The 14,760-nt window shown below is 36.7% G+C and overlaps 1 protein-coding gene across 50 annotated transcripts in view; it reads left to right on the top strand.

The window, feature by feature from the left end:
• ABI3BP (ABI family member 3 binding protein) overlaps positions 1 to 14,760 on the top strand; it is a 114,729-nt gene that overhangs the window by 85,407 nt on the left and 14,562 nt on the right. For all 50 annotated transcript variants that reach the window (XM_085588923.1, XM_085588920.1, XM_085588901.1 and 47 more), the window contains 6 exons: positions 784 to 879; positions 3,868 to 3,978; positions 6,663 to 6,746; positions 8,189 to 8,257; positions 8,919 to 9,131; positions 10,574 to 10,685. In XM_085588923.1, the coding sequence (XP_085445049.1) occupies positions 784 to 879; positions 3,868 to 3,978; positions 6,663 to 6,746; positions 8,189 to 8,257; positions 8,919 to 9,131; positions 10,574 to 10,685 (685 nt within the window). The remainder of the gene's footprint in view (positions 1 to 783; positions 880 to 3,867; positions 3,979 to 6,662; positions 6,747 to 8,188; positions 8,258 to 8,918; positions 9,132 to 10,573; positions 10,686 to 14,760) is intronic.

Genomic DNA, 14,760 nt, shown 5'->3' with positions numbered 1-14,760 from the left:
ATGAATTTTAGAGGTTTTTATCTTACATCATGAGCAAGGGTGCAGGGCAGTTTTTCCCACAAACATTATGAAGTTGCAATGCATCTTCTTGCTTTACTATATATACAGTCTTTATAAAGCAAACATACTTGCCTTATGTAGAGACAGGACATTAATTTAACAGTTTGACTGCCCTATAAATATCAGCACATGAAACAGTTGTTCTGTACCAGGAATTGTGTTGATTTTTTAATGCCACTTGCTTTTTAAAAAATGTGTTTATATAACTTTTAAGTAGGACTTTCTCTTATATACAAACTGGATGTTGTGTATACTTTGTCCCCTGTACTCCAAATATGGTGAATATATTTGGTCCAGAATTGCTTTAACCTTTTAATATGGAGGATGACCAGAGATCATGTAATGGGGAGAAGGATAACTTTGCCCTTTGCAAGAATCAATGGACATTTTATTCTTTACAGTGAAAAACTAGAATGTTCTCTCTGCTTATTTTTCTATCTTGGTTTAACTCATCTGTTACTTCTTCATCGTATTAATTTTCTCTTTCCAAATATACTTTACTCAAGGAATGTTTAAAATTAAACTGCAGCCTTTGTAGAACCAGATCACTTTCCGCTTATCTGAATAAGAAGATAATGGGTTAAGTTATCAATAAAATCATGGGTGAGGCACACGTTGGCTTTGCACATCATGTCAGCTGGAGTTTGAACATATTCAATATAAAGGTATACCATGATTTGGTGCCACACTGTTGATACTTACTTCATTTCCTTTTTCTCACAGATGACCTTTATACACCTGAGGCTACTGCCAGACCAATTGACATGGGTGTCAAAAGACCTCCAGAATACTTTGATACCTGGCAAAAGCCAATTTCTGGTAAGGTTAATAAAAGTAAACAATAAAGCCATTTTTAACAGTTGTTATTAAAAATAAAAATGCTGCCTTTTCTGCTCACAAAGCACCTCCACTGAGAAGAAAAAATAATTCTTAATCATTCTCATCAATACACATTCTTATGGCTTCAGGATGCTACTAAAAGAGATAAAAATAGGAATAATTTATAGCCAGTCCTTAGACACTTACATATGCTTAGTCACTACATATGGTAGAAATGTTCACCACCAGAGTTGTGTCCTTATGATCTAACAGCTACAATACTGTAAACACTGATTTTTTTCATGCTAATAGTTTCCACATAGCAAAGGTGAATAAGGTAAAAGCATAATCAACTTGTATGGGGAATGTATGTGCAGTATGTGCATAACCAGCATATATGAGGAAGTTTCACTGAATATTGGGATTGGAACAATTAGAACATTAGACTTGAAGGAAAATAACAATGTGGAGTAAATCAGGTTACAGGTTTTTTACATGTGTAAGACTTAAAAGGTTCACTCTTCTGGCAAGTCTTGCAATCATGTTTTCAAAACAATCAAAATATTTTAACTGGAACATAGATACAACAGGTAAGTACCCGATGTGTAAAGAATTTCCCTATTTCATAAGCATAATCAAGGACTAATTTGCTTTAGCTGTGGTTTTTTTCTGACATAGAAACTGACTGAAAATGAAATCTCTTGTTTTACTCTTGGATTTACTACTCAGCTGCAGATGCTCCTTTTAGGTAGCTTCATCTTTGAGAACATGTTACTGTATTTTAAAACACTATTTTATAAACTGCTGTGTGTTCCCAATCCATGTTGAATTTCCTTTCCACCTAATTTACCTCTACAAAGATAAGAGCCTCTCTTGATGGCCAGGTTCTGATGTTTTATCATTTTTAAGTTTATTCAGTCTGACCACTGTACTTTGTACTTTTAGGTCTAGTGTGATGTGCTAGACAAAGTGTAAACTCAAAACAAGGATGATATTCTGCACTTTTTGTTACTGAATGTCAGGTAGTGGAGTTTCCTTTAGTAAATCCAACTTGTGATTTGCAGAAACTTGAAGGTTCTTTTATGCACATAGATTTGAAGGGACATTAAGACCAACTTTTACTTGTTTTATGGCATTTGATGTCTAAAGTTAAGCTTTTAGAGTTTTGAGGTCAATCAATACCTTGTCTGTGTTTTGTCTGCCCTAAGAGGCTGCTCATTCCTCACAAGTGACCGAGTCAAGGACTCACAGTCCATAATAAGCCTAGAGATTAGTAAATCCAAATATTTCACCATGTCGTCGTCCTACATTCACAAAATCCCAAAATTCTATTGTGCATCCTAATTTACAAGTCCAGTCTCCACACACTGGTAATTAGTTTTGGTAGCACCATCGACCAGCGCCCAAATCATCATGAGAAGTAGCAGAAGGGAAAAGTAGGAATTCCTGGTTTTCCAGAGTACAGATTCACTTAAGACCCAGTACACTGAATGCAATGTTTTAGTTTGCCTGTAACTGTTGTAGTTGTGCTGCTCAGAAAATAGACAGAGACCACTGGCAAGTCAGTACTTGCACATTCTTACTTCATAAACATCTTGGACAATCCCTTCTCTAATTATGGGCAGGTAGAAAAGTAATGAATACTACCATACAGTAATATCTAGGGTATGATAACATATATACAAGAATTTCTTATACTTTTTCAGGCCTTAAGCATATTTTTTTCATCTCCATCTGGAAATTAAGAATTACTATGAAACCTACAAATGCTATTTTCAAAATCACTACATTCTCTTAAATTAGATAGAGCATTATTTTCTGTCTTGATCTGAGGGATTTAAAAAAAATAATAGCAACTGGTTTATTTATAAGTGACTACAAGAGTCCAAAAAGGAAAAAAGAAGAGAGAGAGATGGAGATATTCCTGTTTGTATATTGTAAATATTACCAAAAAAGCTCTCCTAAATGAGTCTTTGGATCTGCTCCCTTCTCGCCCACAATCTCTCTGTTTATAGGGTAAACGAAGGTCTGATCCACAGGACCTGAGGTACCTTATGGAGCCAGTAATTCAGTATCAGGCAACTTGCATAGTTGTTGACATTGGCAGCCTAATGAGAATTATGCTACTCTTGAGGATTTTCTCCTTTTAGGTACAAAAAGGCTTTTGTTACATAAATGTGTTGCACATATCTCCTGGATTTTCTTAAGAAAAGAAGGGCAAAGGAACAAAAATCTTTTCCTTTGCCTTTGCATAATAAAATGTGTCATAATTGTCTGGAAAATACAGTAAAATTATTTGTAAGTATGAATTAAGGGGTTTAGGTTTTCCTTTTAGACCTCACTGTCAAAAGAAATTATCGGATAAATGTAATGGGTACTGGCTGGAGCTGCACATTGAAATAACCAAGTAGAGTGCTTCAGAAATTGAGACAGCAGTAATTGACTTTAGCCATGTCAGTGTACAAGGTGACAGTAACTTTTTTCAGTTTTGAATGACACAGAATAAAGTGTTCCTAATGATAATTTCATTTTCTTACATCTTTTGCTTCAAGCTGAGGGTGGCCGGTTGTATTAGTCAGAAAGAGCAAGAGGTCAGAAATTTTGTGAGTAGGATACTGACGATGTTTCCTAGCACATTGAGTTGATGTTTGTTGTGTGAAGATGTATCCATTTGAATGCCAAAAAACTACTGTTGACAAAACTGAGTAACTGCACAGAAAGTGAATCACTGAAACACTTGTGCAAAATCTCAAAGGAACTACATTTGTTCAGTTTAAACTTTGTTTAAAACTTTGTGGCACACAGATCTCAGTGATTTAAGGCTGAAAATACAACTCAGATCAGCTCCTAATCTCACCTCTCCACTTTTGGTATTAAATCAGACAGGAAACATTGCTTGAGAAGTCAGAATACAACTTCTAGTGTGTTTCTGCTTTTATGGAATTTGAGGATAATTAATTAATATTGCTGTCTTGTAATGTCATTCAGTGACCATACCACCTGGCCCTCAGCACCCTCCTATACCTCCTGCCAGACCCACACAAATGAGAAGAAAGCCTCTGCCTCCTAACACCGTGACTGGTAAACCAGGGAGTCCAGGTATTTCAGCCTTTGCAGCATAAATATTTTATCTGGCTAGCAGGGTATAGGAGAATTCTATAGCACAGATTTCTTTGATCTGTGATATTTATAGAAACTAGACTTCTGGAACATACAGGCCTTGTGTCTTTTGTCTTCTTACAAAGACCCTGGGTTTTTTTTCCCCTAACCTAGTTATATCGAAATCACGCCTAGTAAGGGAGCTGAAAACAAAATAGCACACTCCAAGTCGTCCTTTAAGATCAACCTTAAGAATATTTAATGTCTACTAATATTGTTTTTGCTATTTAATGTGCATATTGAATGGGAGATGTTGACTATTGTGCTTCAGTGCCTAGTACTAACTGGTTATTTATTATGGAACTGCTCATATATATATGGTACATGCATTAGCTACTGCAAAAAATGAGCTAATAGTCACCCAGAGAGCTAACTGCACTGGGAGGTAGAGCAAGCTGACTTGTGTCATCTGCAGAGTTTAGCTTGATTATTGTGCTAAAGTATTCTGGCTTCTCAGTACTGGTTTAAGAGGACATAGAAACTTTCACCTTTCCTATTTTATTTTAAGTTAATCCTGAAGCAGGTATTCAGTATCCACATGGATGTTCTCTTAGTGGATTCCATATAAGAATCCTTAGGCTAACATTATTCCATGTAGTCAGAAACTATCATCTCCTTAAGCCTAACATCATGACAGTTTTTTTCCTCTTCATATTGATCTCTGTAGTTCCTTAGAGATATATTAGAATATACAGCTATATATGAATATACAGCTATATATGAATATACAGCTCTACTGGATTTCCTATTGTGGATTTTTCTTTTTTGTTTATTTCATTTGGGACTCTGTGTGCTATTAAGGTACTAAAGACCTAAATAATATTTTAGTATTTTGTGTGGCAGATGAGAAGCAAGAATCTCCAGACTGGATGAGGCAGTCTATATATTTATTCATCAGCAGAGCCAAGATTGAAATACTGTGTCTGTACTTGTTTTAGGGTGGTGTTTCCTTAGTAATAGTTCTGAGAAAACAGTCCTAAAACCTGATATATTTTCTTTTGCTTGTGCTGGGGTCTATACTAATTCTCTCCATTAAGTGTCTAATTAATTTACCAGTGTTTTGAAATTTCAACCTTTTTCCTTATGGTGGAGGCCAGGTTATGTGGTAGTCAGCATTTGCCATACCTTCCTAGGCTTTCAAGATGGAATAAATTGGTTAAATGATCTGGTTCTTCCTTGTGGGGACAGTAGATTTTCCTTCTTCTGTATTTCCTAGTGTTTTATCCAGCTTAGTTTTAAACATTATAATTTTGTTTCTTCTGGTTCCCTGGAGAGACAGTTCCACTGTAGTAACAGGAAAAATTTGCCTCAATGTTCTTCTTGGATTTTCCCTGTCAGAATTCTGTCCTCTTTCTCTTTAGCACCATGATTAATTCCTTACTTGCATCTTTCTAACTCATCCAGTGGATATTATGGAAAGTTTTCTATGCAGACATTAAAAGTCTCCTGAATGGGTAAAAAAATGGAAATGAGAGTTCCAGAAACTTTGTAAAACTGAACTCTAGCGAGAATCTTTCAGATTTCCACTCTATTAAGAAAATTAGTGGAAAGCAGGGATTTTTGTTGTCTTAAACTTGGCTCACCAGAGTTCTGTCTTCAGTTGCCGTGTTCTGTATCATATATGACAGGGAGGTAACTACATTATATAGTTCTCGACTCTTCAGAGTTGAGATTTCGCTGTCATATCATGGTTATCTGGGAGTATCTGCATGTTTTATGAATTTAATTCTTGTCTTTTACAGCTGTTATGCAAGAAATCAAGACCTTTACCCTGGATTGTTTGCCTCTTAGAAACCTGTTTTCTTTATTAGGTGGTAACAGCTGAAGAATATCAGCAACGTCACATAGCCTAAAATACTTTTTTAAAATAGTTGTCTAATTATAAGTGATAATATTGCCTCTATCAGTTAGTTTCTGCCCAGACTTATGGAACCTACTACAGAAATGAGTTCATCAAGAAAACTTTCCTTCTTGAGTGATACAGTGCTGTAAATGTTGAAAATGCTGGACTTGGCTGCATTTTCTTTGCTTTCATTTGAAGTGTATCTTAATTTCATTTAGTGGAAGCTCCAGTACTCTTCTGTGGCTAAACCCTCAGTGCAGACCACAGTTATGGACTTGGTGTTTATCACTAGAAATGTTCCAGCACCACTAATGTATGTGCTGTATTGAGAGCAGAAATTAACCTTGCCTATATTTGAGGGAAGACTCCAAGTTTCAGTTGCTGACTTCAGCTTTTGTGCCTTGCAACTCAGGAAGAAATGTGTTTTTTCTTCAAGGAACAGCAAAGTCAGTGGTGGTCATTGTGCATCCTTTTACCAGTCTGTGTAGGATGGTTCTGTGCATTAAGCCAGGTTATATTCTAGCCAAGTAAAGCCCTCCAAGACAACCTCAAAGTAGCAATGAAATTTCTTACTGGGTTTCAGGATTGGGTTACATTTGCAGCTAGCACAGTTCAGAACTTTCCTAAATCCAGCTGAGGCATTTACTATGATTTGAATGAAAATACTTGTTGCATGAAGCAGTTGTCACAAAACTGAGTTCTCTTAGAAATCTGAAAGCAGTTTTGCTCCTTCAAATGCTGAATGTCTTGTTGCTACAAGTCCCTCCATCTGTCACTATAGCTAAGCCTGCTGGACCAACACCACCTGTGAGGACAGGAACATTATATAAGACACCAACAGCTTTTGCAACTCCAGAGTATTATGGTAAGCATGTTAGAAACAGTTCTGGTTTATTTTTTTTATTTTTTTTTCTTTCTTTTTTTTTGTTTTGTTTTGTTTTTTAATTAACATTAAAGTTCCTGTTTTTATTTTGCTTCCCTTCCCTGAACTTTGTTGATGCACTGTATATTTAACATAAAACATTTTAGTCCGGAGTAATTCTGATTTCTTTTATGCCACTTAGTGACTTTTCTGATTTGACTGAGCTCTAGCTCCCTTCTTGTACACATCTTGGTAATTGAGAACATGACAAAGCTTCCTTCTTCCTAGGAATCCATACATACTCAGTAGGCTTTCAATACAATTCTGTGGCTAATTAAAGCTGTGAACAAACCAGATAAAGGCACTTCTTTTCCTGGATGTTTCAATTTTCCCAGGACATAAATTCAACATATTACTTGTCAGTGACTGACAGTGCTCATCATGGATGGGGTAGCCTCCTTCATTTGATCAAACTGCCACCATTTAAATAGAAAAAAATTGTAGTAGTGCTATCATAGTGGGCAGTGGGTAATGTGCCCTTTATGAAGCTGGGAGTGGCTTACAGATTCAGAGCTAAGTCTTTTCAAGGTGGCATACCTGGGTTTGGAGGAGGATGTGCTTAGAATTTTTGAGCCCAAATGTGCAGTTCCTGGTATATTGTCATGAATGATGCTGCTTCTTATTTTCCTGGATTTATAGTAATACTTAAATTCTTGTCTCCTTACAATGAGCATGAACTCACTGTGACCCACAGTGCCCAGTAAAGCATGCTGGGTGCTAGATTTATTTATAATTGCTTGTTAGGAAGGTATTGTGTTTTATCTGTTGAGGTCCATTGTAGTATTTGCATCACATTCAGTGTAGTGATTAATTAATACAGCATTGTATCATGAATCCTGACTGCTTTAGCACATTTCTCTTCACTAGTGTATTTGCTTTCAATTTCCTTCAAATTTCATAGAAGTTGTACACTGTGAAGACAGAATTTTTTTAATTTCCTCATTTTCATTTCTAGAGAAGTTACTCTGCCAATGTAATAATTCTATATATCCCAGAAACATAAAAAAAAGCCCCAAGCTAAACAGCCAGCACAGTGCAAAAAAGATCCTTTTTCCATGGCTGACCTTCTACTTCCTTACCAAAAAAATTAAATTAAAGTAAATGCAAGACCATAGTCTAAAAAGTATTTTACATATCCTGCATGAACTAAATCCAGCAGCAGTCATGAAATCTGTCATTTTGATTATGGCTGGCTGTACTAGCAGGTAAGTACAGGGCTTACACAGCATCTCAGAAAAAGTACCCAAAATGAAGAGCCAGATCTGGTAGCAAATTCCTACCATTTGTCTATTCTTATAATTATTTAAAATTACAAAGGTGAAATGCTGCAGTTCTAACACTGAAACTTTGTATTTATTGCAAATTATAACTGTATTTTTCTACAGTTGATGAAACTGTCTTCAGCTCAAGTCCTACATCAGAAACAGATTCTTCAGGAAAACCAAGGTACCAAGGTAGGATATTCATAGCTATTAGTATTTTTATTTTAGGGAGCATATGAAGTCTGAGCTATCTTGCATCAAATTATCTTATTTGGTTATTCAAAGGCCAACATTTTATTTGATTCTCTGTCACTTTAGTGGCAGATGTAAGAGCTCTAGTACAAACCAGCATTTTCTAGACTGAATTTTACTTTTACTTTCTGGACTAAAGTTATTGCTCCTTCTGGTAAAACAGCATATGTGATGCCTTTGTATTAGTGTACCCCTCAAAAGCTGCAAGTCTTATTTTATGATATGAGTTTTAAGTGATTTTTCTATTTTATGAGAGATTTTAATTCTTTCAAGCAGTGTGCATCACCTGTTAATACCTTCAGAATGTCATTTCATCAGTGGTGCCAATGGGAAGGGGGTGAAGCAGTGCAGATTCCAGGTCAAACAACAATAAGTAAAATAATAAAAACAAGCAAAAAAAACCCCAAAAGTGTAAAATCCAAACCAAACAAACAAAAATGAGAAGCAGCTTGCTATTGAATCCATGGGGTTTATTCTGGAAGCTTTGTGTTTCACTTGTGCAGACTTTTGCTCGGTGTCCTGGGATGGATGTTGTGCACCAGGTGAAATGGCATTGCCATTTTGTAAAAACACTGTACTGAATAATTCCCATTGTTCTTAGCCCCCCATGTCAAGTACATGAAGAAGGATGATGATGTGCCTTGCTCCATCACAAGCTCTCTGGAACATTTTCCTCAAGAAGAAGTTGGCAGCAAGGAAGAGCCCACTCGTCCTCCACAAAATCCTCCGACCAACCTCACGGTGGTGACTGTAGAGGGCTGCCCATCCTTTGTCATACTGGATTGGGAAAAACCAGACAATGACACTGTTACTGGTTGGTTTGATTTCTTTCCCCATTGTGTGATAATATAGTATTTCCAGCTTAGTTTACTTTCCCAGTAGTTTTTTGCCATTTAAAAGTACTTTAATCCCCAGGGATTAAATGAGCTCAGTGGTCTGGGTTTTTTTTGTGCTACTGTCAGCTGAAGTATGGATAAGAAAATGCTACTAGATTATAACAAGATTTACACAACAAGGATCACTGGTGTCAATGATGACATGAAAAGGTACTTAAATAGGAGTCCATATCTCTTCCAATTTTCTGTCTCCTCTCTGTACAGGAGAAGATCTAGTCAAGAAGTTCCAGCAGTACAGCAGTATATCTAGATGCACACTGATAATTTAGGCATCTTTCTTGACCTGAGGCTGTTGTTTCACAGTGGGCCAGACACAAAGCTTACATCCATCTAATCAGTAGAATTTTGCCAGCATACTACTTGCAATATTATGACCCACTGCAAGAGGGTCAACAAGACCACTCTGTTAAAAGAATCTGGGTTTTTTTTATTTCTAAAGGAAGGGGTTTATATTAAGAATAAATGCCTGTGAGTCATGCAGGACTCAGCACACAGGTAAACATGCAAGATGGCCATTCTTAATTCTTCCATCTTCTTCTGTATTTCACATTAGCTGACAAAAATTTGAACATTGAAGTTAACTAACAACCCAGTAAATGACTCATCAAAATCAATTCTGAAGTCAAAAGAAGGCATTGAATCCTGTTTTCTGAAAACAGCGATTGCTTCATATTGGCACCAGTACATTACTTGTTTAGACAGGCTTAAACCAATTTTGCTGTCATCTCTTTCTATTTCTGTAGTTTATGCATGTTTTTCCAATCATCTTATTTAAGCATCACATCTCTTTTTTTAAATAAATGCACTGTCTCAGATAGAAAGGTGGAAACAGAAAACATAATTTCTTGCATCATTTTGCTTTTTGAATCCTTACTTTGCCTGACTTTAACTGTGTACAATGGGTTTTATTGGGTACGACCAAAACCAATGTATAATGGAAAGGTCTGACAAATAACAACCAAAACAGTGATCACACTCACCTCTTTGTTTTCATAAAAACTGCAGGTGTCAGGAACCAAGACCATTCTGCTCACACCTTGCTCCTTTGTGTTGCCACAGAAATAAAGGGCAGTTTGTTGCTTTGTGCACTGGGTAACAAGCAGGCACTGGATGCAGCCAGTAGTTTTTGGTGTCTGTCTGTGTGTGCATGCACATATTTGCATGCTCAGTCATTTCCTGCTTTTTCTTTTCCAACTTGAATGAATTCAAAAGTCCAAACTGTATGTTGACTTCAGGCTGGCAAAAGGCAGAGAGGTTGCATCCCTGTAAAATTGCATACTCATTCACTATCTTGTTGTATTTAAGAAGTTCAAGTAAGATATGTTACTTGATCTAATTTTTCTTTACTGTAATTTTCCAGAGTATGAGGTTGTGTCAACTGAAAATGGAGGAAGTGATGGTGAAAAGGAGAAATCAATTATCACTACAAATCAAACCCATTCTACTGTGGAAAACCTAAAACCTGACACAAGGTAGCTAAAAAATATAATTTTCTAGGTTAATCCAACTAATTTAGACTCTCAGCTGTCTGCCACATCAAATGGTAATACCTATGGAAATAAGACCAAATCAGTTTTAGTCCTGTTTTGATAGGAAAAAAAAAAAGAAAAAAAAAGTATGGTTTGGTTATCTTTCTTGTAAGTTAACAGATAAAACATATTTGAGGAATCTTTAGGAAATTTCCAAGAGTGTTTGTGGTCTGGACAAGCTGCAGAAGTGACCTGTTGTATCAGAAAGACTACTTGTCAAAAGTAAGAAAATTACTGTGGAGAGGAAAAACACATTTGTCCTGAATATGTACGTTTGTTTCAGCATCTAAAAGAGCTGGCAAATTAAAAATGAGTAAGTGAATTCCAGATCACAATGTGCCTCTCATGCAACTAGTTCAATGCTTATGCTTATGCATGATCTATCTTTAAATATCAAATCTCATTAAAAAGTATTCTACTTTTTATAGTAAAATTCAGAGCAGAGAAGAAAACCCATTGTCTTTTGTTACATTGTTTGTTAATTGATCAGAAAGTTAATGAGTGACACTTGGGGTTTTTCCTGCAAGACCGTCCATTTGGCTTTGGTGAGTGGATATTTCTGTTTTAGACAATCTAAGATACAAAGGGATAACTGTTCCTGAGCAGGGGGCAGCTACCATTCACCAAGCCCAGCCTCAAAAAGGAAAGGCAGTGAAAGCCTTTCTGAACCCAGAGGCTACTGCCCAAAACTGAAAACCTTTGATACAAACTGCAGTGGTGCCTGTCCCCCAGGGCTCACCAGATTTAAGGATGTAAATCCTCAGAGCGGCTTTGTTCAACAAAACTCCCATTCCAAGCAAAATGTGCATTTCCTAATTTTGAGGATACCTTGAGAGCTTTGGCAGAAGTGCAGGAAGGTGCTGTTACCACTTAAATCCAGGCTTGCCTGCACGCTAAACTGAGGGAAAACAAAAATGTGGTTAAGACAGGTGGCATCGTGTAGACAGTATCTGTTCTGCCAAGAAACATCACATGTCCATAATAAAAGTCTTCTATCAGGAGCTGCTCATTAGATAAAGGAAATGGGCTTGTGGATAAAACTGACTGTAAATGGGAGGAAGAGCAAAAATTAAACACAGCTCAATATTTATTAACAGAGTCCCTGGTATGTTTAAAAATTCATCAAGAAATACATTAAGGCTGGGAAGGAAACTTTTCCATAACTAGCCTCAAAGGGAAGAGCTGTAAAAAAGGTAGAGCTGGAAAAGAAACTTGGAAGAGAAATAGAAATCCCTCCCACAAGTGATCACCACTTGCAAAACTTCCAGCAATATATGTAAAGAGAGATGCTCAGTAACAGAAGGTGGATTAACTGGATCCAGAAAAAAAGCACTGGCTGAAGAACCTCTTGGCCTGGGAACACTTAGGAGAGCTGACAAGCTGAATTAGAGACCCTAATTTTTCCATCTTTCCCGAATCTCACAGTGAGGCTTGTGTGAACCCCCTGTGCTGAAGGTCCAGTGCATTCAGAGCTAAAGACAGCTCAGGAACCTAAAGCAGACAGACTGAAACAAAGACTTCCCAAAAAGGCATTAAAAGGTTTGAGAATCTGTCATTAGGAGATAATGGCCAGACTTTAAATATTTCAGGAATTTGGACAGTGTTAGGGAGGCAACAAAGAGGCTTTTACAGTCACCCATCAAAAATTCAATGTGCAACTGCAGCTGTCAGTAACTACAAACCCAGAGGTTCCGTGGGATGAGGATTATGGTGTAGTGTCCTGAGTATCCATTTAGCTGTCTGAAAAGTGACTAGATCCAGAAAAAATGCACTGGCTGAAAAAAGAGTTCAGACTTTACAGTTATCAAGTATTTGATTTTAGCAGACTCCTACCATGATAATTTGGAGGTGGAAATGAAAATGGACTTTCATAAGTGTACCACAACTTGTGAAGGTTCATTTTAAACAAATTAAGTTGCGTATATTATGGAAGTTTGATGCCCCTCTGTCTTATATATGCCACCTTTATGTGTTCCTGGTGACTTTACTGCAAGGCTGATACTCTGAGATGAAGGTAAAATAGAGATTTGAAAAACTTCTGACTGAGGACATAGACCCTTGAAATAAAGGTGGAGCACAGTCAGCTGCTTTCTAATGCAATGGGTTGTTTGAGGGTTTTGTCTTAAAAAATGTTTTAGAGCCTCCTGTACAAAGTGATTTCATTGGAATGCTGAGATCCATATGTTTTTTGCCCAAGGAAAGACATATCATATCTGTGCCATTTTCCTACAGTAAAGCATGCCTCACTGTTGACAACCACACATTAATTTAAAAGATTTTTCCTTATAGGACAAATATTTTATCCTCTTTTTCACCAAGACAATTGCCAAATATGGTGATTGCAGGATTTCAGATCTTAGAAGAATTCTGATAGTTTAAATAATCCAGAAAGATCAAATTTGATATCCATTATTTGGTCAGTCAGAGTTCTTGAAATTAGTATTCTTGCTGTCAGTAAACTACTGATTGGCTTCAGTCTAGAATTCTGTTTAATTTAATCAGATTTACTTCTGGTTGTAATCTTTACCTGAAATATCTTTAAAATATCTGTAATCTTTACCTGAAATATCTCAAAGTATGTGGTGTTGGTATGCTATGTGAGCTAGATAATGATATGCATCTTCCTTATACAGACAGCTCACTGGATATAACTAGTGCCTGAAGAAAACTTCCTCTTCTTTTATGAATGTCTTCTGCTTAAACATTTCTCTTTTTGATGTGCTTCTGTGATCTAATATTCACATATACAGTGTTGATTATGACTGCAGTCAGCTTCTGCTACCCTTCACATTATTTCCAAGGACTTCAGAGTAGGTCCAAGTCACATTTTACTCAACCCCCTGTTCAGTATCACACTAAAGCACACACCAAACTTTCTGCAGTTTTTGCCATCTTTATTTTTCTGTTAATGAAAAGATTGTAACAACCAAATTCCATTTATTCTTCTTTCTCCTGGTTAGTCTGAACATAGCCAGCTATGTCCCTACTGTAGTTGGTGAACCCTGAGCTCAAAGGAACTAAACCCCTGTCATGAAAAGGGGCTTAGAGCAGGTCACCTTCAGAGATGTCTCACAACACATCTTACTGTCAGATTGGACTTTAGGGGCAGTTTCTGGGCTTGCAGATCTCAGTTTCCTCCAGTTTCTTTAATGCAGGCAGAGTGGCTTTGTGTGTTAATGCAAATATCATTTCTGTCTTAGCAAAGAAAAATGAGAGAAACAAATGCACTAATATGAACTAACAATTTTTCATCCTCCACATGGAAATTCTGTGATTCTTACAGTGAGAAATGCAGTGTTTATTCCACTTGGAAGAGAGTCAAGCTGCAAGACTGATGGTTTTGGTCAAAGTAGTTACAGTCTAACTTCCAAGCAGCCATTTGAGGGATGAGACCTGCAATATTCTATCTAAATTTTCATACAGGTCTCATGTTTCTGAGTTTCCTTAAAAGGCTGCTCACATTGGAACTCCCAGTAGCATACCCAGGACTCTGCTTTTTCCTTGTTGTATATTAAAATTTCATAAGAAAGCATTGCAGTAACTTCTCCTATATTAACAGTCAAGGAAAATCTTCCATATGTGAGCCAAGATAAGGTTGTTATCCACAATTTTCAGTATTTTTTTTCCTTGAGCTGCCTGTTTGCTATAAACATTGAGAGGCCTGAATGAGAAATGGGCTTACTGTGGTTTTTGTTGTCTTAATTCCATGTCTTGTGTAGTAATAATGGTGCTCCTCTGCATATTCTCCTTGGAAAAAAATTGGTTTCACTGACCTGTAGTTTTTTCATGGACTTTCCTAGCCAAAAATATTAAATGCAGATGTTGTTTGGGTTTTTTTTCCAATGAGATTTTTTGTTATTTCTGCTGGTTTCTCTGCCAGAATATGTAGTTTTTATTTCTGTATCTTGGAACCCTTTTTTTCAGTCAGTGTACATTTTCTCTTTCATTCTAGTGGTTTGCTTAAGGGCAGTGTAGCCCATAGCACAGACCAGGAAGTTCTACAGCCCAAATTTCTATA

Source organism: Lonchura striata, chromosome 1 (genome assembly GCF_050655825.1).
Source record: "Lonchura striata isolate lonStrDom1 chromosome 1, ASM5065582v1, whole genome shotgun sequence".
NCBI lineage: Eukaryota > Metazoa > Chordata > Aves > Passeriformes > Estrildidae > Lonchura > Lonchura striata.
The sequence above is the reverse complement of the archived record's forward strand: the minus strand, read 5'-3'. Positions and strand labels throughout refer to the sequence as shown.